This window comes from Sphaeramia orbicularis, chromosome 5, assembly GCF_902148855.1.
Source record: "Sphaeramia orbicularis chromosome 5, fSphaOr1.1, whole genome shotgun sequence".
Taxonomy (NCBI): Eukaryota; Metazoa; Chordata; class Actinopteri; order Kurtiformes; family Apogonidae; genus Sphaeramia; species Sphaeramia orbicularis.
The window spans coordinates 5,852,993-5,878,495 of record NC_043961.1 but is presented as its reverse complement, the minus strand read 5'-3'; the positions used below and the strand labels follow the sequence as shown (position 1 = coordinate 5,878,495).

Here is a 25,503-nt window from a genome sequence, read left to right as displayed (position 1 = left end):
ACTGCGATTAATGAAGGTCATATTGATCTGAGATTGATCATAATTACAACACATTGCACATATTAACCCATAAAGACCCAGTGGTACTTTTATGAAAGATCACAAATTAATTTTTCTTTATATTGAACCTTTCTGAAGTGATTTATCCCAGTTTATTGTAATATTATCCTCTTTAGTTGGAGTTTTTTTCAGTGTAAATCAGGTATTTTCCAGTATTTAATTCACTGATCATGTAGATGTTCATTAAAACGAGAAAATTCTACAGGTATTCTAACAGAAACAGAGAAAAAAGTGACTTTTTCAGTCAAATCACTCATTAACTAAACATAAACCCAGTGTGTCCATCCACTATCATTGATCCAACTCCATGGGTTTTACTGGTGAATCAGTGTTGTCAAAGATGATGGTGTTTCCACGGTAACTACGGAGCCTCTGAATGTCCAAATGGGTCATAACTGATGACCATGAAAAGATGAAGAACTGCATTTTACACCAATTATTTACATGTTTTGATAGAATTAGTGGATCAACAGGTATTAAACAGTTTAGATCAGTAGATAGTTTTGGCTTTTTATGGGCTAATGCAGGGGTGTCAAACTCATTTTAGTCTGGGGGCCACATTCAGCTAAATTTGATCTGAAGTGGGCTGGACCAGTAAAATAATAACATAATAATTTATAAGTAATGTCAACTCCAAACTTTTCTCTATGTTTTACAGTGAAAAAAGTAAAATTACATTATGAAAATGTTTACATCTACAAATGATCCTTTCAAACAATGTGAATAACATGAACAAACTGGAAAAAAAAAAAAAAAATGTAATTTTAACACTATTATGCTTTAGTTCATCATTTCCACATGTACATTATAACTTACAGATCACAGTGGATCTACCGATACACAAAATATTTAGTAACAGGTGGAATATTATTAAAATTGCACTTCTCTTAAGACATTTCAGGTTGTTGATATTTGTTCAGGTTAGTCAGATATTTTGCAAAATTATACTTTGTTTTAGTCTAAATAATGAAAACATTTCTATTTACACAGAGAAAAAATTGGAGTTGTGAGTATTTATAGGTTATTATGCGATTGAATTGGTCTGAATGTGGGACCTGAACTAAAATGATTGTTAACATCTTAGTGTCATTTTGGCATTTTTGCATTTCACAAATTCATCCCAGGGGCCAGACTGGACCCTTTGGTGGGCCAGATTTGGCCCCCGGGCCGCATGTTTGACACCTGTGGGCTAATGGAAACATTTCATGGAAAATTCAGCTGCAATTTCATTCAAATCTGCTGATATATGAACCCACTGTGGGTGACTGTGGCTCAGTTGGTAGAGCAGGTTGTCCAATGACCGAAGTGTTGGTGGTTCAAATCCTGACTCCACTGTCCGTATGTTGAAGTGTCCTTGGGCAAGACACTGAACCCACAAAAAGTGTTATATAAGTGTAGTCCATTTATCACAACATGACAATAAAAAACACATATACAGCTTTAGAATGTTGAAATGGAGATAAATGAAGGTCATATTGATCTGAGATTGATCATATTGGGAGTATTGGCTCCTGAAAATGTATTGATTTACACATCATTTACAGTCAGTTTGTATCATTTAACAAAAAGGTAAAAAGAGAGTGAAAAACTGATTGATTGATTATTTCTTTTAACCCTTTCATGCATAGTGGTCACTACAGTGGACAGTTATTCAACATCTATTCTCTTATATATTCATGTATTTTGTTGTTTTAGTTCCATGTCAGCCAAAACGGTGGACACTTTTGCATCATCCTAAACACTGTAATTCAGACCATTACTGTAAAATTACTGTTCTAGATAAACCTGATCTGCAGTAACATGTTTGAGTGTAAATTATTTGGTTGTTATTGTTATTAAACGGCAATTAAATTTTTTTTAAAAATATTATTATTATTATTATTTTGCATAATATCTCCATGAAGTGATTAATGAGTAGTATTAGAGTATGTTAAAATGTGAGAAAACAACAGATTAGCAGCACTAAAAATGGTTTTATTTCATAGTTTTCACACAATATATCAGTAAATACATGTTTCTTTGCTTCCAAAATTAAACACATGGTGTCTAGCTGAGTGGACATTTTTGGAACTGCATGAAAAATTGGTTCATAAAAAAAAAAAAAAAAAAAAAGTTCAATTGCATTCTTTTTTTTTCCATGTCTGAAGAGGAATAAAAACACTCAGGAAAAAAAAAATCTTGATTAAGGTTCTCATAATTCATGCATGAAAGGGTTAAATGTACCACTTCCTCTTCCTGCTCCCAGTGTGTTCAGGCAAAACCCTCCCCAGTGGATCAGACACCTGTTCATTGGTTCCAGGAGCAGAAGTTCCAAGTGGGATGTGGGTGGAGGGGGGGGGGGTTATTGTTGGAATTGTAAATGTATTTTTTTGTAAATATTTATAGGAGTTGATTTATTACAGTTTTGAGTCTGCGTATATTTATTACAGTACTTATGTAATTTTTAGTAATAGATTTTATGTATATATTTATTGTACGTTTTTATTGGTGTTTCATGTCTACCTACAAATGGAAGAGGCCAATTAGGTAACGACATTCACCTGAGGGGATATAATAAGTCACTCTGTGTTTGTGGATTGGTGGTTTTCTGTTGGAAAATGGCTTTTTCAGTTCCATATTCATCACCAAAGATGAGCCCATCCACTTCACCCTGTGGGATCTAACATGAACCGATCTACATAAATGGCGGTCAGCATTTACACATATGTTTATCAAAGTTTAAGATAAATTTAAGAGCTGAGAATGTTGTCATTTCTTCAGTATGTTTGCTCTAATTTGGTAAAGATAGTACAGAAATATTTAATTTTGCGCGACATCGTTAATTGGATTTTGTTCTAGTTGCATGTGATACACGTCACCTTGGTATGTTTTACCTTTATCTTGAAGAATAAGATAAAAAAAATATATTAGAATATGTATCTGGTCATGTTGAAGCTGCAGAGGCGTCTTCAGCCTCTGGGACGGTTATAATAATGTACTTTCAGTCTTTAAATTCTGCAGTCCTTTACGGTCTGATACTTCCACAGGTGAGTAGTAGTCCTCTGGTTTACAAGTTTATCTGCAAATATTTATTAAAATGACATGCATGAGGTAAAGTTACAGGTAGAGACAGACAGATGGAGGAAAGAATGTGCACATATGTTTGTTCTGGTAGAAGTTTTATCACTTTATAATACTATCATTTCTCTTTATTTTCATTTCTCAGTGGACATTTTTAAGACACACCTTTATTCTCTTGTTTTTATGGGTAGTTCTTGATTTTTATTGGGTATTTTAGAATTTCATATTTTATATTTTTGCACTTTGTATTCTTTTTATGTGTTGCTGTCTTATGTCTTTTAATCTGTAAAGCTTTTTTTTTTTTTTTTTCGTGTGTGTTGCTGTCTTGTATCTTTTTAATCTGTAAAGTACTTTGTCAGATTTCTCTGTGATAAGAGCTATATAAATAAATTTTACTTACATTTCTCTTCATGTCTGTACCAGGGATGTAACGATTACCGGTAAAATGATAAACCACGGTAAAATTCCTGACGGTTCGTATTACCGTTTAAATTCTAATTATCATGATAACCGTGTTTGATTACCGCACTTTCAACACAAACTTGATTTTGGAAAATGGTCAAACAATGGCTATAAGGTGCCATCTTTAACGCACATTTATGTTTGATGTTTACATGTTAATATTTGAACGTTTCTGCAACAGAAAGTACATTGTGCCTATTATTGTATTTATTTCTTTTATATTTCTTTTTTTTTTTTATTTTCAAAATACAACTCGCTTAATTTATTTCAGTGTGTATTAGTACTTTTTGAACATTCTGAGCACATTTCAACAATACCGTGATAATAATGATAACCGTGATAAGAAATGTTCATATTGTTAAATCCCTATTCTGTACAATACAACAGTTTAACTCTGTCCTGTTCGTGTCTGACTTTTTGTAAGTTCTCCTCATTATTATTGTTATTATTACTTTATTTTACCAGGTAAAATCAACTGAGAACAGCTTCTCATTTACAATGAAGACCTGGCAAGAGGCCCTGACAGACAAAACAGTGACAAAACAAAACAGAACAAAAGAAAAATGGATAAAAGAACAAAGTACAGATGAATCCAAGACTCACAATCAATAGTGAAGAGACTATGAAGTTAAAAACAACATAAATAATTACTAGAGTGTATGAGGAGAAGGGGAGTCCTCTGCTGTAAATATGTATGTGGTCAGTATAGTTTTTATTACTAATATTATGTTTTACTTTATATTGTTTGCTTTTGCACCGTCTTGTTTTTTACACTATGTACACTTGTAGGGATGCACCGATACCGATATGAGTATCGGAATCGGCTCCGATACTCAGTGTGTGTACTCGTACTCCTACTTGTAAAAGATATCCGATACAAATGTACCGATACCACTTACGGCCGTTTGACATTCCCAGTTCAGTGTGGCAGGTACACGGCGGTGGAATAATGTGTGAAGAGTGTGGAGATTTTTCAAAATAAATGACGGTGATAAAAGTAACGCTGACTGACAGTAACGTTACAGATACGGACGCAGCGTTCTGTCCATCCTCTGCGTACATTCCATCCGTTTTCCAGGCGCTGGCGGATGCGTAAACAGAATGAGAATACCAGCGAGTGTACGGAGCGGTGCGGACCGCCGCCAACAGAAATGAAAACGAAACTTATCACTCATTTCTCTTTCCTCTTCCTGCTGAAGCTAAACTTTTAAACCTTACCAGTGAAAACACTCCAATATTAGTATCACATTAGTGTTATCTCTGTCGTCTCCATGTTCATTATTACTGACTTTCTTCTTCTTCTCTAAAAACTTTCCTCTTCTTCGTGGTATTTGTCCAGTATGGTTAATTCAGAGCGGCGCCCCCTGGTGGATTAATTGACAAACACTCATTCCAACACATTAAATGTCAGTAGCAGCACTTTGTTCCAGTCAGACTAATGACAACGACAATAAAGCACATTTACAAAAGGAACTAAGAACTGGAATGGGATTATTAAGTACTAGTATCGGTACTTGGTATCGGCAAGTACTCAAATGTAAGTACTTGTACTCATACTCGGTCTGGAAAAAAGTGGTATCGGTGCATCCCTATACACTTGTTTTCGTGCACTTTATTCTTTTGTGAGCTCAATAAAGTCTAATGTAATCTAAACAAATGACAATGCTTTTTTATACAGTGTTTTAATAATCTCTGTAAACTACTTCCAAATATTCAGCTTCAGAGTTCATGGAGATCTGAGAATGTTCTTCCTCTTCTCATAGATAAACAGTGTAAGGAGTTGTCTGTCCTTTGCAGTAAACTCTTAGACACTTCTTTACATCCATCTGCATTGAAATAACACCATTCTGAGTCTTGTTTCTTATTCTTTATTTTTAAGGTTCGATATGAAACTGCTTCAACATTTTCCTCCAGTGTTTTGGTCCGCTTTGGCTCGGTTCTCCTCCACCAGATCCGGCTCAGACACTCATCATGGATCCGCACCGGAGTCTCCAGGAGGCGAAACTTTTCCGTCCCACCCCTCCCCCCCCCCCCCCCCCCCCTCCGCCCCTGCCCGGTCCCAGCAGCGCCTCTGCGGACAAAAGGTTCACACTTGGCGGTGTGCACAGGACACCAGCAGCCGGCGGCTCTCCAGCCCATCCCTCCATACATGCCGAGGTAACAACCACCTCCACAACTGTTTTTTTTTTTTTTTTTAATTGGTGCATTGAACCCGCAACTTTTTAGCAACAGTTAAACCAAGACTTGATGTTGGAAGAACTTTGAGCCGCTTAATGCGAGTTACTCAAAGTATTTGAACTCTTAACTCTTTGTTTTCAGTTTTGCATGCAGTGTTTCAGCAGAAAAAAAAAGCAGTAGTAACTTCATTTGAAGGGGAAATAGATGACAGGTTACAGTTTGTGCGTAAACGTCTTGTATATTCGTGCGTAACGCTGTTATTTATTCGTGCGTAAAGTTGTTATTTATTCGTGCGTAAAGCTGTTATTTGGTTTTACGCATCCATACTGCAGCACATTTGGCACTTGAGGCAAAGACATCATGGTTTGTAATAGCTTACAGGTGTGAAAAGTGTCTGACAGAACCATAGTTACCTTTGTTAGAGTTAGAATATCACTGCTTTGTTCTCTTGGTTTGTCTGCAGCACAACTTGGATCAACTTAGACAAACTTTATTGAACTTTTTTTTTGCTGCAGATGTGTTTTTTCTCTTACTACTTTTAGGTGGTGTGCAGTTCAGTGCTCAGCATCTTTCACAGTTGTTTTCCAGTTCCTTGTTTTTGTATGTACTGCAGCCTGTGTGACATCAGGGATTGTTCAGAGATCAGCTGAGTGAGTGTGTCTGTGCAGCCTGAGTAAAACAGAGGAATCCCCCCCCCCCCCCCTCCCCCATCCCATCCCTCCCCTCTGGGAAACACCGCACTCCTTACACTTACTCGGTTAGCATTCTTCTGCAGCCATCTGTTGCCAATGTCTATTCCGTCTACTGCAACAAAAGTGTGTCACTTTCACTTACGCAGCTTGATGCCTCACTTCACGGGCTACAAATAAGCTCAGAGTTTAGTGACAGGAGGTCTCCAGAGGGGAGGCTGGGGTTAGATGTCCCTGAGGAGGAACTGGGCAACTTAAAGGTCTGGAGGAAAACCTTCCAGTTCTTCAGCCTCTGATCCTTTTTTTTTTTTTTTTTTTTTTTTTCCTCTCCATCACAGTTTGCATTTTGTGGTTCAAGCTTTTTGGCGGTTGTGTTGTAAGACATCAAAACCAGCCTTTGTATTTGAATAGTTTGGGGAACTCCACAGCTAACAGATGTTATTATGCAGTTATGGGATGGTCTGTTAAAGAACACATTAGTTACCTTTGATTTTTTTTTTTTTTTTTTTTACCGCACTAAGAACAGAACACCAAATGTGGTTTTCCCATGTATAATCCTTTTCTTACATTTTGTATTTGTGTGTATTTATTTAGTTACAGGCAAGGCTGTAGAAGTAGGTATACTCTCAATTTTTGCCCCCTTTTTTTTTTTTTTTTTTTTTTTTTAAGTAGTCCAGAAAAACGCCGTTTTGGAATCGGTGACATGTAAGACTATTGTATTTAGTTTTCCCAAAAATCCATCAGTAGTATTTGTTCACTCTTATAAAATTATCAGGACTTGATCAGGAGCAGTTTGTAGGTTTTACTAGAAACACAAACAGCTGCAGGAATGGAAATGGATTCAACATGAGGCAAACATAGGATAACGTTAGCCTTTCATAACGTTAGCCTTTCATAACATTAGCTTTTCAAAACATTAGCCTTTCATAATGTTAGCTTTTCATAACATTAGCTTTTCATAACCTTAGCCTTTCAAAACGTTAGCCTTTTAAAACATTAGCTTTTCATAACCTTAGCCTTTTATAACCTTAGCCTTTCATAACCTTAGCTTTTCAAAATGTTTATCCTTTCATAATGTCAGCTTTTCATAATGTTAGCTTTTCATAACCTTAGTCTTTCAAAACGTTAGCCTTTCATCACGTTAGCCTTTCATCACATTAGTCTTTCATCACATTAGCCTTTCATAATGTTAGCCTTTCTTAACATTGGTCTTTCATAACGTTAGACTTCCATATGTTAGCCTTTCATATGATAGCCTTTCATATGTTAGCTTTTCATACATTATCCTTTCATAATGTTAGCCTTTCATAACGTTAGCCTTTAATAACATTAGCCTTTCATTATGTTAGCTTACTCGCATAGTTTAGCTATTGGCAAAGGAAGCCTTTCATAACATTAGCCTTTCATACATTAGCCTGTCATAACGTTAGCCTTTAATAACATTAGCCTTTCAAAACGCTAGCCTACTCACATAGTTTAACTATTGGTGACAACATCTCTTTTCTAAATGTGCAGTCATGTGACCAGTAGTTTAAAACAGTGGCTCATTCTGAAACCACCTTAAAACTGACCTCAGAATTATGTATTCCATGAAAATAGGTTCCCTCGATATTTGTCACTCATTTCAAAGAGTTTATTCTGAGTTTCTCGTTCACATTTCCAATAATCGCGCATCTTTCAACAAGACGTGCAGTGACCTGTCAATCAACTGGGGTGGCACTGGCACCTGAGGAAGCGTCCAATCAGGTTCCAGAGGTGGACAGCGCTAGTTAGGAGTATTTTCCTCGGCATGACCCGCCCTACTCTGCCTGTGATTGGCTCATCAGTCCTCATGCCTAAAGTTAACCAATGTAATCAGTGAAAGCAGTGAGCACTAGCCAATTAGAGGCAGAGTAGGGTGGGTCATGGCTTCACCATCCTAGGAGAAAACATGGACAGTTTGGTTCAGATACGACTGAATGGAGCACATCAGGGGGATTTAGAAGTGGGTGTACAGAATGACTGAAGAATAAGTAGGTATACACCATATACCACCATAAAACCAGGACTACAGGACAGTGTGTATTGACATTAGTTGCAAAGAACAAAATGCATGCACCAGATTTAGCAGAGAAGCTAATTTCTGTTTGTTGTCCTGGACAAATGACTACCATAATAAAACATCAGATAGATTACAAAGCACTAATGTACTGGAAGAAAACTGTGAAACATAAGAAAGTTTGCTCAGACTGAATGGTTACAGCCAAATACAGAAATGGTAAATGGACTGCATTTATATAGCGCATTTTCTACACTTTTATGGTGCCCAAAGCGCTTTACAAAGCCTCACATTCACCCATTCACACACACATTCACACCAGGACATAAAAAGGGGCTTACATTCTAAAAGCACAAGAACATTTCCTAGAATAAGATATAAAAGAAAGAACAGAGAGAGAAGGGAAAAAAAAGAGAAAACTAGAAAAGCACATGGAGAGTGCAGACTTCCACCAAGGACTCATCCCCCCCCCAACCCCCATCACCACCAAAATTTTATCATTTGTTCCTTGTGTCTTTATCAACATTTCCTGAAAAGTTCATACATAAATAACATTTTTAGTTATCTTGCTAAAAGTTTGTGGAAAACTTTGTGTGTATCAGTGTGTGGGGTCAAGCTTTGGAATGGGTTGGGGGTAGACCTCAAGCAGTGTCCAAATATTTAAAAATTCAAAAAAATGTACAAAGAAATGTTATTTTCACAATATCTGGCTCAAGGAAGGGTGTGATCATTAATTGGATTGTCAGGTTGTTCTGTTGTATGGTGTGTGTATATAAACATGGGGGTGCAGACGTGTGTGTACAGCGGTAGACATAAACTGGTGTGTATGCATTTGTGTATGTGACTGTAGAAGTGTATGTAGATAATCACAATCTTATGTTGTATATCAAGTGATTGAGCACTAACAGTCTGAGGACTGGAATTGGGGGGTAGGACTGGATAAGCAGTGGCTTCTTCCTACTCCCTTTCAGGCACAACAGCTCTTTTTTTTCCTATTATTTGATTTTTTGTGTATTGTTTATCATTATTATTATTAATTTTCTATTGTTTGATTTTTTTATTTGTGTATTATTTATTACCTCCGCCAAGGAGGTTATGTTTTTGCCAGGGTTTGTTTGTCTGTCTGTCTGTTTGTCTGTCCGTTAGTGTGCAACATAACTCAAAAAGTTATGGACAGATTTGGATGAAATTTTCAGGGTTTGTTGGAAATGGGATAAGGAAGAAATGATTAACTTTTGGGGGTGATCTGGAAGAAATCCTGGATTCTGGATCACTTTGAAATTTTCGTTAACATTGTGGTATATGGGGCCAAAATTTTTGTTTCCCAATATCTCGCTTAATTATTGACCAAAACTCATGAAATTTCACTCAGGAATTGACAATGGGGTCCTCTGTCATATTTCAAAGGCTGATCCAGATCTGATCCAGAAGGCGGATTTTATTTTAAAAAATAAATGTAGGATTTGTATCACTGATTATGTGGGGAATTTTTGCGCTTGGCGGAGGTCTGCCCTCTCCGAGTGCTTTTCTAGTTATTATTTTTATTTTATTTTTGTTTCATGTTTTGTATTATGTCTGTGTCTGAAATAACCTAACCTAACCTAACCTAAAAGACAAACAAACAAACCCTGATGAAAACATAACGTCCTTGGCTGAGGTAAAAATAAATAAATTGATAAATTGGCTGATCATACAATAGCAAACCAAACGTTGAAAGAAGTGCAAGAGTAAAACTATTGCGCTAAAAACTTGTGTAGAATAAACCAAGACAGTTTATACAACACACATGTACAGATGTAAGTACGGTACTTGATTTGTTTAACCAGACAGACATCAGTGCCATAGACACTAGAATACATGTTAGTGTTGGCAGTGCTGGTTACATAACAGCCATTTTTTTGTAGTGTTCTAATTGGGTCAATTATGTTTCTACTCAGCATGAACAAGCTGAACATTAAGAACAACAGCACTGACAACTAGCATGGAACCAATGCTTTATTTCCACACAGACGTATGTTTTTCTTTGCCTCCAGCAAAACATTTGAAGGGTGTTAATTTGTTGAAGCCTTTATGAAGCTCTTTTTATGTTTTTTTTTTTTTTTAAAGGCACGACTACATTTTAGCTTAAAGGAAACTGCTGAGTGACTCAGATCACAGTTGGCAATGAGCGCAAAAGGCAACAAGTGTATCATCAGTTAATAGCAGCGTCAACATTAGCAACGAAGCTGTAGTTTTGGTGTCTATTTGGATTTTTTTTTTTTTCCATATATTTTTTTATTGGATTTTTACACACACTGTAATATTGAACATGTACAATATTTCCAAGTGTTCTAGTTGAAGGTAGTAGATAGTTGTCTTTATACAATGTATCCTGAGAGCAACAATTTTATTCTAACCTAAATGGTTTCTATCACTGAACTATAATAAACCATTATCTATGTTATGTTTGAACCTGAATTAGTTTGTCGAAAATGACTTTGGCGGTTGACGATAATGGTCTGTAGGTTTTGGAATCCTCTCAAATTCAGATAAGAACAGATGGATGTTTTTTTTGTTTTTTCCCATTCATTTTTTTTATTGGATTTTTACACACACTGTAATATTGAACATGTACAATATTTCCAAGTGTTCTAGTTGAAGGTAGTAGATAGTTTTCTTTATACAATGTATCCTGAAAGCAACAATTTTAATCTAACCTAAATGACTTCTATCAATGAACTATAATAAACCATTATCTATTCCCACCCACCTTCAAAGAAAAGACAGAATTAAACAAAACACAAATACTGAAGGAAAAGAAATGAAAAACAAACAAAACCCCCCCCCCGAACAACCCCCCCCCCAAAAAAAAACAAAACAAAACAACTTTTTGGATTTTTTTCAATGCTGCTGCAAACATATATTTAGTAAATATGTAAACATTGCACTCTCAGGCTGTGGTTTAGTCACTACATTCAGATGGGCAGAAACATACACACAGAGAACACTACACTTTATTTATTGCCACATGACAGTTTCGTCTGCATGAATTTGTACGAATTTAAAGAAACTAGTTGATTTAATTTATATGCATTTGATGTAACTTGATCATTGTATTTGTGAACTTGCATGAACTCAAAGTAACTTCTTTACTGCATTTATATTAATTTAACCCTTTAACGCCAAACATATCATATTTGATAAATGACTTTTGAAGCCCTCTACATGATCAGTGGGATATTTTCTTCTTAAAAAACCTGATGTATACAATTTGATACATGCAATGCACAGATAATCCACCAGGGGGAGGAGTTCATTCACCAGAGGCCTTTTCCAGTGACACTACAAGACTGTCGTTAATGAGGAAGGAGGAAGAACTGGGACTGTTTAGAAAAGGAATTAATGATTTGTTAGACATGTTTGTGTTATATTATGTTTTTGTTTGTTCAGAAATAATATTTGAGCATTGAGACCCGATGTATCAAATATGATACAACATTGAAACTCATACATGGAAATTGATATTTGAATGAATGAATAAATAAATAAATAAAATTAGGTTATTCAGAAGGACCAATAAAGACTCCCATTTCAAAGAACTGGAATTTTCTGTGAATGGTTTAATGGTTGAGGATTTACAGGGTTAAAGAAACTAGTTTATTTAATTTATATGCATTTAAAGAAACTTGATCATTGTGCCAGTATGAATTTGCTTTAATTTGAAGTAACTTGGTCACTGTATTTGTGAAGTTGTATGAATTCTAAGTATTTTGATCGTTGTGTTTGTATGTATTTGCATGAACTCAAACTAACTTCACTGTATTTATATTCACTTAAGAAATCTGATTAGAATAGAATGGAACAGAATAGAATGCATTTAGTGTCACCATACACATGTACAATTAGATTTAAAAAGCAGCTCCTTTCAGTGAAAACATATGCATAGAATAAAAAAACAACAGATTTCAGTATACTGTAATAATAATACTGAACTTGTATGAATTATTATGTGTTTAAAGACACTTATACTTATTTAAAACTCACTGATAAAATGAGATATTTTGCATCACCTGTCATGTGATATCACAATTAGTACTCTATATAAACAGCTGATCTGTCCCATGTGTGATGAAGGGCTGTGGCCCAAAACGTCACTACTTGTGAATAATTATGTTTTGGGAGCTCACAGGTTGTGCAGACCTGACCTGATCTGATTCTTTCATCCACTGTTAATTTGTTGACGCCTTACGAAGCTCTTTTTATGTGTTTTTAAGGCGCGACTACAGCTTTTAGCTTAAAGGGAACTGTTGAGTGACTGACTCAGATCACAGTTGGCAATAAGTGCAAAAGGCAACAAGCGTATCATCAGTTAATTGCAGCGTCAACATTAGTGACAAAGCCAGTGTTGAATTCAGCGCAGGGATATTGGGCCAAGAATTAAGTGGTATAGACGGGGTGTTTGGGTTTTCTTGTTCAGATGACCTAGTTACGTGCCAGCAGCAGCAGTTGCAGTGGGAAAATGTGCATGTTTGATCCTGAATTAGTTTGTCTTAAATGACTTTGGCGGATGAGGATAATGGTCTGTAGGTTTTGGAATCCTCTCAAATTCAGATAAGAACAGTATAAAAACAAAGCTGTGATTTGTCTGAAGGTTAGGTCGATGTTTCATGTCTTTGATGCTTTATCATGTGTTATTATCTTAACTTAAAGGTGGGTTGGGAGACATTTTCCGGGATCATTTTTTACTTTATTGCTTAAAATTTATTTCAAACCCTGGCTAAAACCAATTAATTAAATGCTATAATAATAATAATAATAATAATAATAATAATAATAATAATAATAATAATAATAATAATAATAATAATACATTTTATTTGTAATGCACTTTACATTTTAACCCTTTCATGCACGAATTATGAGAACCTTAATCAAAAATTTTTTCCTGAGTTTTAATTCCTCTTTAGGCATGAAAAAAACAATCTGATTGAAAAATTTCTTCTGAAAATAAATAAAATAAGTAATAATAATAATTTTTAAAAAATTCAAAAATACATTAAAAAAAAAAAAAAAAAATTCTTATGGACTTATTTTTCATTAAGTTACAAAAATGTCCACTCAGCAGGACACCACACATTTAATTTTGACGCACAGAAACGTGAATTTAGTGATAAATTGTGTGAAAACTATGGGGAGGGCTTGTGATTCTGGGGTTTATGCTCAGGAGAGATCTACATAAGGTTACCAATTCATGTCAGAAAAGATATGTAGTGTCTTAAAACTTTAATAAAGATATGTGTAAAAAAAAAAAAAAAAACAAAAAAAAAAATGAAAAGAACAACAAAATCCATGAATATACAAGAGAACAGCTGTAGAATAGCTGTCCACTGGAGTGACCAATATGCATGAAAGGGTTAATCTAAAAACCTCAAAGTGCTACAGGCAGGGTACAATAAATATGATTAAAAGGGACGTTAAAAAAAAAAAAATAAAGCAAGTAACTCCCCCCCCCCCCCCCCCCCCCCCCCCCAAAAAAAAAAAAAAACAAAACAAAAAAAAAACAGTTTAAACAGGTGAAGCATGCACAGACGTGGGAAGATTATGGATATGCTCTAACACAAAAATACAAAATTTTAGTCATCTGTGGAACGGACAGGACTGAAAAAAACACCATCCAATCATTTTAAACTAACTCATCAAAATGATTGAACGGTGATATGTCAATCAAACTAAACTGTCATTTGTCCCTCCTCCCTCTTCATGCATGAATTGTGCGTTCTCAAAGGTTTGGAGCACTTATACAGGAAACAAAGCCAAAGCCAGTGCTTGGCTATATTAGCTACATTAGCATGTAAAGTTCACTGGCAAACTGTTTTGTCACTAACATAAATCACTAGGAAATGTAGCGTTAGCCAGACAGGTATGAGTTTGGGCTGTTCCGCCAACAAACATAATAGTGAAATGCACAGATTACAGCGTTCAAAGCAAACTGTAGTGGGCTGCGAGCCTGACATCAGTTTTACTGCAATCAGCTGTTCGTACTGGCCCGAGATCACTTATGCCGCGTTTCCATTACGTGGAACCGACTCGACTCAGCTCAGGTACCAGGTCCTATTCCTGGAGACTGTTTCCATTACAGGATACTACAGACTTCACAGTACCTGGTCGTCATAGCGATGCGGCACGTTACTTCTGTGTCGTCTGCTCAGAGAGTCGCTGATAAACTCGCTTATTGTGTGTTGTCTCGTCAAGCTCATGCTGAATTTTTACGTCTGAACCTCCTCGACAAACCATGGTGTAATTTTACAGGCTGTCATCATGTGGATTAACCTACCGCTATATTTACTGTAAACTTCCGCATCTGGTTTTTGTAAAACAGCGGATCACAGAGACAACTCTGACCAATCAGTGGTCTGCAGTGTTTACATGTCACGTTTTAGTATCTGGTCCCCAGTCCTGGAACCTCAGTAGAGGTGATACCAAAAAACTAGTACCGAGTACCAGATTCCAGGTCCTTTTTCATAATGGAAATGCAAAAAGGCTGAGTCAAGTCGAGTTGAGCCGATACCACGTAGTGGAAACGCAGCATTAGAATACGTATCAAAACAAGTGAAAAGTCTAACTTCTAATCTAATATACTGATAAATATAACATGAAACAATGATCGTATTCGTTGTTTTGGTTCATTATGACGTTGTCAGGTATTTTCTTACATGTGAATAAGCCATGAGAAAAAATTAGCAAACGTTAGCGCAGCACTCGTGAACCTTCGGGAACAAGCATTGCGCATTCCAGTACTCTGGAGGCGTGGCTTCGGGGTGGGGGTGGGGAGTCTGAAGAGAAAGGGGTTTGGGCTTTTGAATTGTGTATTTACTAAATGTAGCTTGCTCAAACTGTTTTTCCAGGATCTCCTACCCTCCCTTTAAGCTTTTGCTGATGTTGAAATGAATGTGATAAAACTCACTAAAGCTGTGTGAATCACTGAAATCGCAGCTTTTACTGTCAGAAAAGGCCGTGCACTTTGGACTCTGCTCCGGTAATTTATTCAGAGACTAGTTTTAACAAAGTGTGATCAACTTTCAACAAACAGCTAAAGCGTCTCTGTTCGGCAGTTAGAGTTTCAGTTTGATTGTGACACAAGGCTCTTAAAGCAATTATTTTATGAGATAATCAGGAATGTGAAAGAAATTTAAGTCTTGGGCAGTTTCCAAGTTTCATCATGACAGGCTGTATAATGGTTCCAAACACTGCACTGCAGCTGATGTTAATGAGGAGCATGCAGGCTTAATGTCAGGACAACTATGAGGCAGTAAAAATTGGACTCTTATGAGCTCAATGATGAAGCCAGATGTTGGTCTGGGTCCGCATACATTTCAAGGAATAAGCTTCTGTCTGTCTGTGTGCCTTCCTCTGTCTTTTAGGTTCATAAGAGGGGAGATTCATATGGGCAGAATGTGCCAGAAACCTTGAGGATAAACTCCGGATGATCCCTCATCTCCTCTGACTGTTGTACACTTACCCAGCAGCCACCATGGCCCGTCTAGTAAGAACAGTGCTGAAGCTGACATTTTTCCTTCTATACATGAGTGGTTACTTATGCCAGCGGGATTGCACCGGCACGGAATGTCCTCTACTGGACAACTGCATCGAAGAAGCGTTAGAAAGTGGCGCCTGCTGTGCTTCCTGCTTACAAAAAGGATGCACATGTGAAGGTTACCAGTACTACGACTGTGTCAACGCCGGATTCAGGAACGGCAAAGTGCCCGAGGGGGATTCCTATTTCGTTGATTACGGCAGCACCGAGTGTTCCTGCCCCGTGGGAGGTGGACGGATCAGCTGCCACTTCATCACTTGCCCTGACATGCCTCCGAACTGCATCGAAGTTTCGGAGCCCGCGGATGCGTGCATGCAGTGCGAACGCGTGGGATGCATCCACGACGGGAAAAAGTACGACGGCGGACATTCTTTCCACGTTGATCCCTGTCGCGTCTGCCACTGCCCTAATGAAGGAGGGAAGCTTATGTGCTACACCGTTCCAAACTGTGACCAGCAAAAGGTCCACAAAGTGATGTTAGCCGCAACGTCTCAGGAGGACTCGGCTAGCGTGAGTGACAGCTTCCCTTACAGGTTTGACCCTCAAGATCACATGGGTGAGTTCTCCCCTCCATATCAACTCCCACCAGATGGGAACCTTCCTCTTTTCAAACCACCTGCACTGGATAAAGATGAGCTAGAGGATTATGATTATGGGCCTACAGATTTCCCAGAGGTCTACCCTCAATCTTTGGTCTTTGCCACCCAGGCAGCTTCTTCCAATAAAGTCGTCTCGGTGCTTCGAGGCTCTGACAAAACTGACAGAACTGCTGCACGTCAGGGCTTTGACAGAGGAAGCAAGCAGGAGCTGAGGGAGCGATATGGAGTTCATGACCATCCTACTGACAAAGACAAAGTGACAGAACGTCTCCCAACAGGAGAGCAGAGTAGCGTTGGGCCTCTTATCCATGAGGATGCCACGACTTCATGGCAGCCTTCACGGGAACTAACAAGTGCACAGACGGACGGGACATTTCCGTTGAGTGACCATAAAAGTTTCGGTACTTTCATACTTCCACTAAACAAAGAATTAGACGCTGAAGAAAACCCTCACTATCCATATGCAGAAAATGCAATTAACGTTCAGAAGAGCCCAGAGACAAAGACGGAAAATTCTTCAGATAGTGTCAGAAGTTCAGACATTAATGACCCAGATAGAGATGGAGAGAGTCCTTTGGATACAGTCGGTTTTCCACTGTACAATCTCGGAACCTCTCGGACTCCAATCCTAGAATCACAGGAGACGGTTACACCAGATTTCGTGGAAGAGTTCGATGAAGACGAGGCTGAAGATGAAGACATAGTAAGTCTGCAGAATATCACTGGAGAAGGTGAAGATGTTTCCTACAGCGTAAACTCAGATCCGCAAGAGGAAAACCACGAGGAGTCGGAGATCAGAGGTCCAACTAGTAGCTACCCGGAGACCACGCCCGAGCCCCCCACCACCATCACCATGACCACCACGACTACCACCAGCACCAGCAGTAGCAGCTCCTCCGGGAGGTCCAAATACCAGACAACCCCCACAGTCTATTCCAGTTCCACTCCCCACCCACCAGTGACACAGATCAAACCAGATCAGAGACCGTCCAAACAAAAGCCCACTCTGAGGCTGGAGAATGTACCCACTGGACACGAGGAGGCGGAGAAGAAAGACAACCAGACCAGAGATCGTCCTGCTCTGCTCAACAAACCGGATGGAGGTAAGTCAAAACAAACCTCTGCGTTCACTTCACAAACCCAGGATGGGAGTTTTGGTTGTTTTTCTACTTTTAAAAAATGTCCAAATCACCGACGTGACCTGGAAAGAGATTTAATATACAGTACCTTACTTTAAAAAAAACTAAAAACAAAAAAAATTTTAACCACGTAACCCATTAAGAAAATATTCTCATCTATAATAATGACCTGGAAAGGGAAGTGATCATAGAACGTACATCCATAACCACATAAAAATGACAAATAACATGATAAAAAAAATACACGGTGATTAAAAAGGCACTAAAACTAAAACTGACATTAAAAAAAAACATATAAGTAGCAGCATGTGTTTGTTTCTTAATGCATAATGTAAAAAAAAAAATAAATGTAAAAAACTGTAATATTCCGGCAGCTGGGGCGGCAACAAAATACTGTTAAATAACAGAAAATAACCATCTCATAAAAATACGGTAATTTTCTGGATTTAAAATACAGTTTTTTGCCCGAACTTTACATGAGATTTATCTTTTTTTTTTTTTTTTTTTTTTTTTTTTTTTTACTTTTTAATGGTTAATCAAGAATATTTCCATGTATTAAAACAGTTAAATTACCTATAAATATATATGTGTAAATAATTTTCAATGAGACTCAGTTGTCCAATCCACTGATAAAAACTGTATTTGGACAGTTTATCAGTGCTTATACATGTTATACATTCACAAAAACACATTTATTCAGCATTTTTGTTGTGAAACCTCCCATAATTACACAAGATATTTGTCAATTAACAAACAAGTCTTGTTAAACTTAAAGAACAAATACTTCTTTAACTGTTAATTGACTGTCATTTTATCTCGTTTTATTATTTTTTTACAGTATTAAACTTTAAATTAACAGTTTAATTTCATAAATAGAAAAGGAATATTTGTGAAATTACAATACATTCATAAATATATTTTAACTGTATATATCTGTGAAAACAGAAAATGTCTTTAAAAAAATGGAAATTTTATGGTTATTCCCAGTAACAGTTTTTTCATGTTATTTTACATTTGACATGTAAAATCAGTCTATTTTTGTCATTTCATTGATATTTTCCTGTATCTTAAAAATACAGGAAAAATCTGTAAAATTAACAGTGAAAATTCTGTTAAATTACACTTTTTTTTACAGTGCAGATATTTTAATACAATCATTCGGTTTGTGATTTCTTTTTTTTTTTTTTTTATTAAGTAAAATAAGCTCATTCCAGTCTTTCGCTGCTGTACATTGAAAAGATGTTCGACCAGTGACAGATTTTATCGTGGCTATTTTCAGTGTAAGAAGTTGTGACAAACCCAGAAGATGTGTAGATGATCATGGACCAGTGGATGTTACCACCAGTATGTTACGACCAGTTAACAATGGAGTACTTTAATACACCTTAACGTAGCTTCCTATGATTATTCTATGGTTCACCTCAAATATATAATAAGAATTTGATATTTCAACCTTTTCTGCTTTAGTTTCCTTCTGCTACTTAGTGTTTGGAAGCATTTCTACCCACAACAACAAAAAAATATTCAGGGCATCATTTATGTTTCCTCACACACAAACACTAGTTTCTACTTCCTTGTAGGGATGTAATTTTCTGACTGCAACCTGCTGTTTCTGTGTCGCTGCTGCTGTTTTAATGCTGAATGTTTCTGCGAATACAGCATCAAGTAGTGGTTGTAACTAGAGGGATGAAATATCGACATTTTCTTTTATTCAACAGTTGCTAAATGGTTCTGCCTCACAGACTTGTATATCCTGTATATATATCATCATTAAAAAGTATTCCCTTTGCACTTACCGTATACGCTACGAACATTCTTGTTCCTAGTTACTTGTAAATGCAAAGTTGGAAATCATTGCATGCTAGCAGCAGGTGGACAGGTCTTATTTCAATGTTTTACGGTTCTCCACTGAACTCTGTCTATACTGAATTGTTGTAGTAGTAGTTAGGAATGCACCGATGGGACTTTTTCGGTACCGATGCTGGGACCTTGCGTATTGGTTGATACCTGATATCATTGTTGATTCAGAGCAGAGGTTCTCAGCTGGGGGGGACACTCTCCAATAACACACTAAGGGCGAAGACACACTAACCCGACTGCTGATTGTTGCCAGAAAAGGTAGCCCGACTGATCAGTCGACTTCTGTCTCCATGACACAGTTAAAAAAGTGTGAAGAACACACCAAAACGACCACCGACTTGTGCGTACGTTCTGCGTTTGTACGAGATGTAAAACCAGAAATGACGGAACATCCCTCTAGACCAGGGGTGTCGAACTCATTTTTGTTCAGGGGCCACATTCAGCCCAATATGATCTCAAGTGGACCGGACAAATCAAATTATTACAGTGGAAAAAAAGTAAAAGTGCATTATGGAAATGTTTAGGTCTACCAACTAATTTTAATTCAATTTTTTTTTTATTTATTTTTTTATTTGAATCTTATCCTGTTGATTGTTGGTTTATATTCTTATTCATGATGTTGTTTATCTCACGCCTTTATTTTTGCACTGATTTCACAGCATCATGTTACATTATCCCTGCCCTCTTTATTCCGATTCATTTAATTTAATCAAAGTGTCATGTTTCTGCATTGTGGTACACGTCTCTCCTATTGTGTTGCTTCTGTTTTAGTGTTTTTACTTACATCTTGTATCCTGCTGTTGTGCCCTTTACTTGTCTGTCAAAAGCACTTTGTAAACTTTGTTTTTAAAAGGTGCTGTATAGATAAAGCTATTATTATTATTATTATTATTATTATTATTATTATTATTATTATTATTATTATTATTATTATTATTATTATTATTATTAACTATTCTGTAAAATGTGAATAACATGAACAACCTGAACTGTCTTAAGAAAAATAAATGCAATTTTAACAATAATATGCCTGTGTTTATCATTTATACATGTACAGATCACAGTGGACCTACAAACGCAAAACATTTAGTAATAGGTAGAATATTAGTAAAAATGCACTTATTTTTCAGGTTGTTCATATTTGTTCAGGTTATTCACATATTTTGTGAAAGTATAGTTTAGAAATGTCAACATCTTCATGCAATTTCACTTTTTTACTCAAAAACAAAGAGACAACTGTGGAGTTGTAGTCATTTATAGGTCATTATGATTGTATTTTACTGGTCTGACCCACTTTAGATCATAATAATCTGTACTGTTAGTATCTTCAGTGTCATTTTTGCATTTCACAAATTCATCCCGCGGGCCAGATTGGACCCTTTGGCGGGCTGGTTTTGGCCCGCGGGCCATATGTTTGACACCTGTGCTCTAGACCAAGCAGGCTAAAACTAAGGAGAAATCATCCAATGCTAACAGTGTTGACTTCATGGAATGAATGAAGTCCATATTCAACACTGACTGTCGCTCATTCAGATCCGATCTGAGCAGTGAATGGACTGTTATAGAAGACAATAATAGTGTGCAGTACCTTTGGCAGAGCTGGATTCACATGGAAACTTCTCCTTCACTGATTCACTAGTCCAGGGCTATCCTTCCTCCAATCAGATTGGTGCGACTGAATGACTGGTAGTGGACGATTACACATGTGGAATCGGCCGAAAAGACTGGCAACGGTGTTAACGACGGCCGATCGCGCGGAACACACCAACCAGACTCATGTCACTGACCTCGGCAGAGTGCCCGATGACGTCTGACCCAAGGTTCTAATAGTTTTAGATTTTTCATTATAGTTTAGGTTTATTTAGTTTTGACTTTTTTTTTTCTCTAATTCAGTTAGTTTTAATTAGTTTTTAGAGCAGGTTTGCTACTTTTTATTAGTTTTCCTTATTTTCTAAATGCTTAGTTTTAGTTTAGTTTTGTCGTCTCTTTTCTCTTCTTCTCTGTCGTCGTATTCAAATAAATCCCAGACAGGACTCTGCTGCTTTCTCCCAACTTTAGTCTCCATGTTTCCACGTAGAGTGGGGACCAGAAGACGACTGGAAACCACAAGTGAACACAAGTGACGGACTGTTAAATATCATATGGTGCCGCTAGCTAAAATTGCTACAGCGAAATAAATCGATTTCGTATCTGTCCGACATTGACAAAGGCAAAAACGAAGGGAATTTTATTCTCAATTTGTATCTGTTTTAGTTAGTTTTGTAAGCACACAACACAGTTTCAGTTAGTTATCGTTTTTTTCTTTGAATTATAGTTTTTATTTATATCAGTTAACGAAAATGTTTTTTCAGTTCTAGTTTTCGGCATTTCGTTAGTTTTTATTAAAGATTGGTCTGACCTCCGAAAATTGGGTTGGTGTGTCTTCACTTTAAGGTTTAAATTTTGAACTTCAGAGTGCCCTGTGAAGGGTTCATAGGGATTTCTGAATTTCATAAAGTTAGCCATACGGTGTGGATTCTGGATCACCTTATAAATCTTAATTATATTGCTTTAGCATTGAGATTTTTTTTTTTTTTGTGTAATGCAGTCCAGTATTTACTCCCCATTTGGACTCCTGTATAAATCATGTAAACTTCGCTCTTCCTGATGTTTAACTGTTGAACGTTGTCCTCAGAGAACAATGCAGCCTTTCTGTGGCCTGTTCTAAACACTGGGCCGGGCTGTTTGTCATGAGCTCATGGAAGGAGCAGGAGACCCCAGTGGTCCCCAGGTATCTGCACAGGAACATAAATACTGAGCTCTGGGGTCTGTGTGGAGCAGGGAGTCCACCCCCCCCCCCCCCCCCCCCCCCCCCCCCCCATGGTGAACATCCCCTCACAGCGGTCCCCGTCATCCCACTCCCACTTAGGTTTTACTGCGCATTGCTTCAGTACTCCCACAGGACGCCAGAGGCAGGACCAGGAGGACCAGGAGGATGGATGTGGTCCTAAATTCTCTTTGTGTTTAGTTTCAGGTGCTTCTGTTTCAGGCTGTGTCGTAGATTTAAACGTTTTTATTTGAAATATTTAGGAGCTGCTGTTGAAATCCCTGTGGTGTCGAACAGTGTAAGTCTGAGAACCTTTCAATAATACAGTTTCTGTTGAGTTTTTAGATTCCTCCCCACAGCCTTCAGACTTTAGAACAGTTCTCAGTGCCCCCCCCCATATCACACCATGTGCATTCACAATGTAAATATGTAAATAATATTGAATTTTAACTTCTTAAATTAATTTTTTAATCTTAAAAATGTCTTACTTTTCTCTCTATATTTTATTTTTCTCTGGTTTACTGCTGTTAACTGTGGAATTTCCCCTATGGTGGGATCAGTAAAGTCTTATCTTCATTTATCTTATCGTTTCGTATCTTATTGTTTCATATCTTATCTTATTGTTTTGTATCTTACTGTTTCGTATCTTATATTTTCTTACCAAATTATATCTTATCTTAATTTATCTTATCTTATTGTAACTTATTTTATGTTATCGTTTCGTATCTTATCGTATATTATTGTTTTTATCTTATCGTTTCATATCTTGTTTCTTATTGTATTGTTTCTTATCGTATCTTATCTTAATTTATCGTATGGTTTCATACCTTATTGTTTTGTATCTTATCATTTTGTATCTTATCATTTCATGTGTTATTGTTTCTTATCGTATTAAATCTTTTCTTAATTTATCTTATCTTATTGTAACTTATTTTATCGTTTTGTATCTTATCGTATTTTATTGTTTTTATCTTATTGTTTTGTATCTTGTTTCTTATTATATTGTTTCTTATCGTATCTTATCTTAATTTATCGTATCGTTTCATACCTTATTGTTTTGTATCTTGTCATTTTGTATCTTATCATTTCATTTCTTATTGTTTCTTATCGTATTATATCTTATCTTAATTTATCTTATCTTATTGTAACTTATTTTATGTTATCGTTTCGTATCTTATCGTATATTATTGTTTTTATCTTATCGTTTCACATCTTGTTGTTTCTTATTGTATTGTTTCTTATTGTATCTTATCTTAATTTATCGTATGGTTTCATACCTTATTGTTTTGTATCTTATCATTTTGTATCTTATCATTTTGTATCTTATCATTTCGTGTCTTATTGTTTCCTATCGTATTATGTCTTATCTTAATTTATCTTATTGTAACTTCATTTATCTCATCGTTTCGTATCGTATCTTATCACAACTTATCATTTTGTGTCTTATCGTCTTGGATTGTATCATTTCTTATCTTAATTTATCTTATCGTATCATATCGTTTTGTATCTTATCTTATTTTGTAAATTGACATTTCTTATCATATCTTATTTTAATTTACCGTATTGTTTCGTATGGTTTTGTATCTTATCCTTTCGTATCTTATTGATTCGTATCTTATTGATTCGTATCTTATCCTTTCGTATCTTATTGTTTCGTATCTTATTGTTTCTTATTGTATAGCTTATCTTAAATTAAGTTACAATAACATAAATTATCTCATTGTTTCATATCTTATCGTTTCGCATCATATCTTTTCTTATTGTAACTTATCGTTTTGTATCTTATAAAGTAAGTAAAGTAAATTTTATTTATAGAGCACTTTTCACAGACAGAGTCACAAAGTGCTTTATCAATTCAAATCAGAATCAAATTAAGTTTACAGAGACCCAACAGAATCCTTCAGGAGCAAACACTTGTGATTGGTGACAGTGGCGAGGAAAAACTTCCCTTTAACGGGCAGAAACCTGGAGCAGACCCAGACTCCTGAAGGATGGCTGTCTGCCTTGACCAGTTGGGGTTAAAGAGAGAGAGAGAGAGTAAAGGAGGAGAAAAGAGAGAGCAACAGAGATATAGAGAGACTGGGGGGGGGGATGACACATGGAGTACGTTATGATGAATACATAGAGTGTAATCAGTCTGTGGTGGTCCTGGGTCAGGTGGGAGACTAAAAAGCCTTTTTGAACAGGAGGGTTTGGAGGTGTTTCTTAAAGCTCTCTACAGAGTCCATGGACCGTAGGTGTAGAGGCAGGTCATTCCATAGACGTGGTGCCACAGCTTTAAAAGACCTGTCACCGCGTGTGCTAAAACAGGTCCGTGGAACCATCAGCAGTTGCTGTCCTGAAGACCTCAAGCTACGAGTCGAGCTGTAGGGCTGGATCAGGGAAGCAATGTATGCAGGGGCCTGGCCATGTAGGGCCCGGAAAGTTAGCACAAGAATTTTGAAATGAAGACGATATAGAACAGGGAGCCAGTGGAGAGATTTAAGGATGGGAGTGATGTGGGTTCTCCTGTTTGTGCGGGTCAGGAGCCTGGCAGCAGAGTTCTGGACAAACTGTAGACGGGCCAGCTCCTTCTGTTTAAGCATGTAAACAGGCTGTTGCAGTAGTCTAAGCGAGAAGATACGAAAGCGTGAACGATCATCTCGAGCTCATTTGTGGACACCATAGATCTGAGTTTGGAGATGTTGCGTAGGTGGAAGAAACAGTTTTTGACTAGGTGTTTTCTTATTGTCTTAGATCATATCATTTTGTATCTTATCTTAATTTATCTTATCGTATTGTATCGTTTTGCATCTTATCTTATCGTATCTTGACGTTTCTTATCGTATCGTTTCTTATCGTATCTTATCTTAATTCATCGTATTGTTTCGTATCCAATTGTATCTTATCATTTCGTATCTTATCATTTCGTATGTTATTGATTCGTATCTTATCATTTCTTATCTTATGGTTTCATATCTTATCGTTTCTAATCATATTATATCTTATCTTAATTTATCTTATTGTAACTTCATTTATCTCATTGTTTTGTATCTTATC

General features: G+C 36.7%; 1 protein-coding gene across 1 annotated transcript in view; it reads left to right on the top strand.

Annotated features, from left to right (window-relative positions):
- Window positions 1-5,633: 5,633 nt before the first annotated feature.
- Window positions 5,634-25,503, top strand: part of LOC115419473 (fibulin-2-like) — a 117,524-nt gene continuing 97,654 nt past the window's right edge. The window contains exons 1-2 of the mRNA XM_030134271.1: window positions 5,634-5,739; window positions 15,888-17,762. Of these exons, the coding sequence (XP_029990131.1) occupies window positions 15,998-17,762 (1,765 nt within the window). The 5' untranslated portion in view covers window positions 5,634-5,739; window positions 15,888-15,997. The remainder of the gene's footprint in view (window positions 5,740-15,887; window positions 17,763-25,503) is intronic.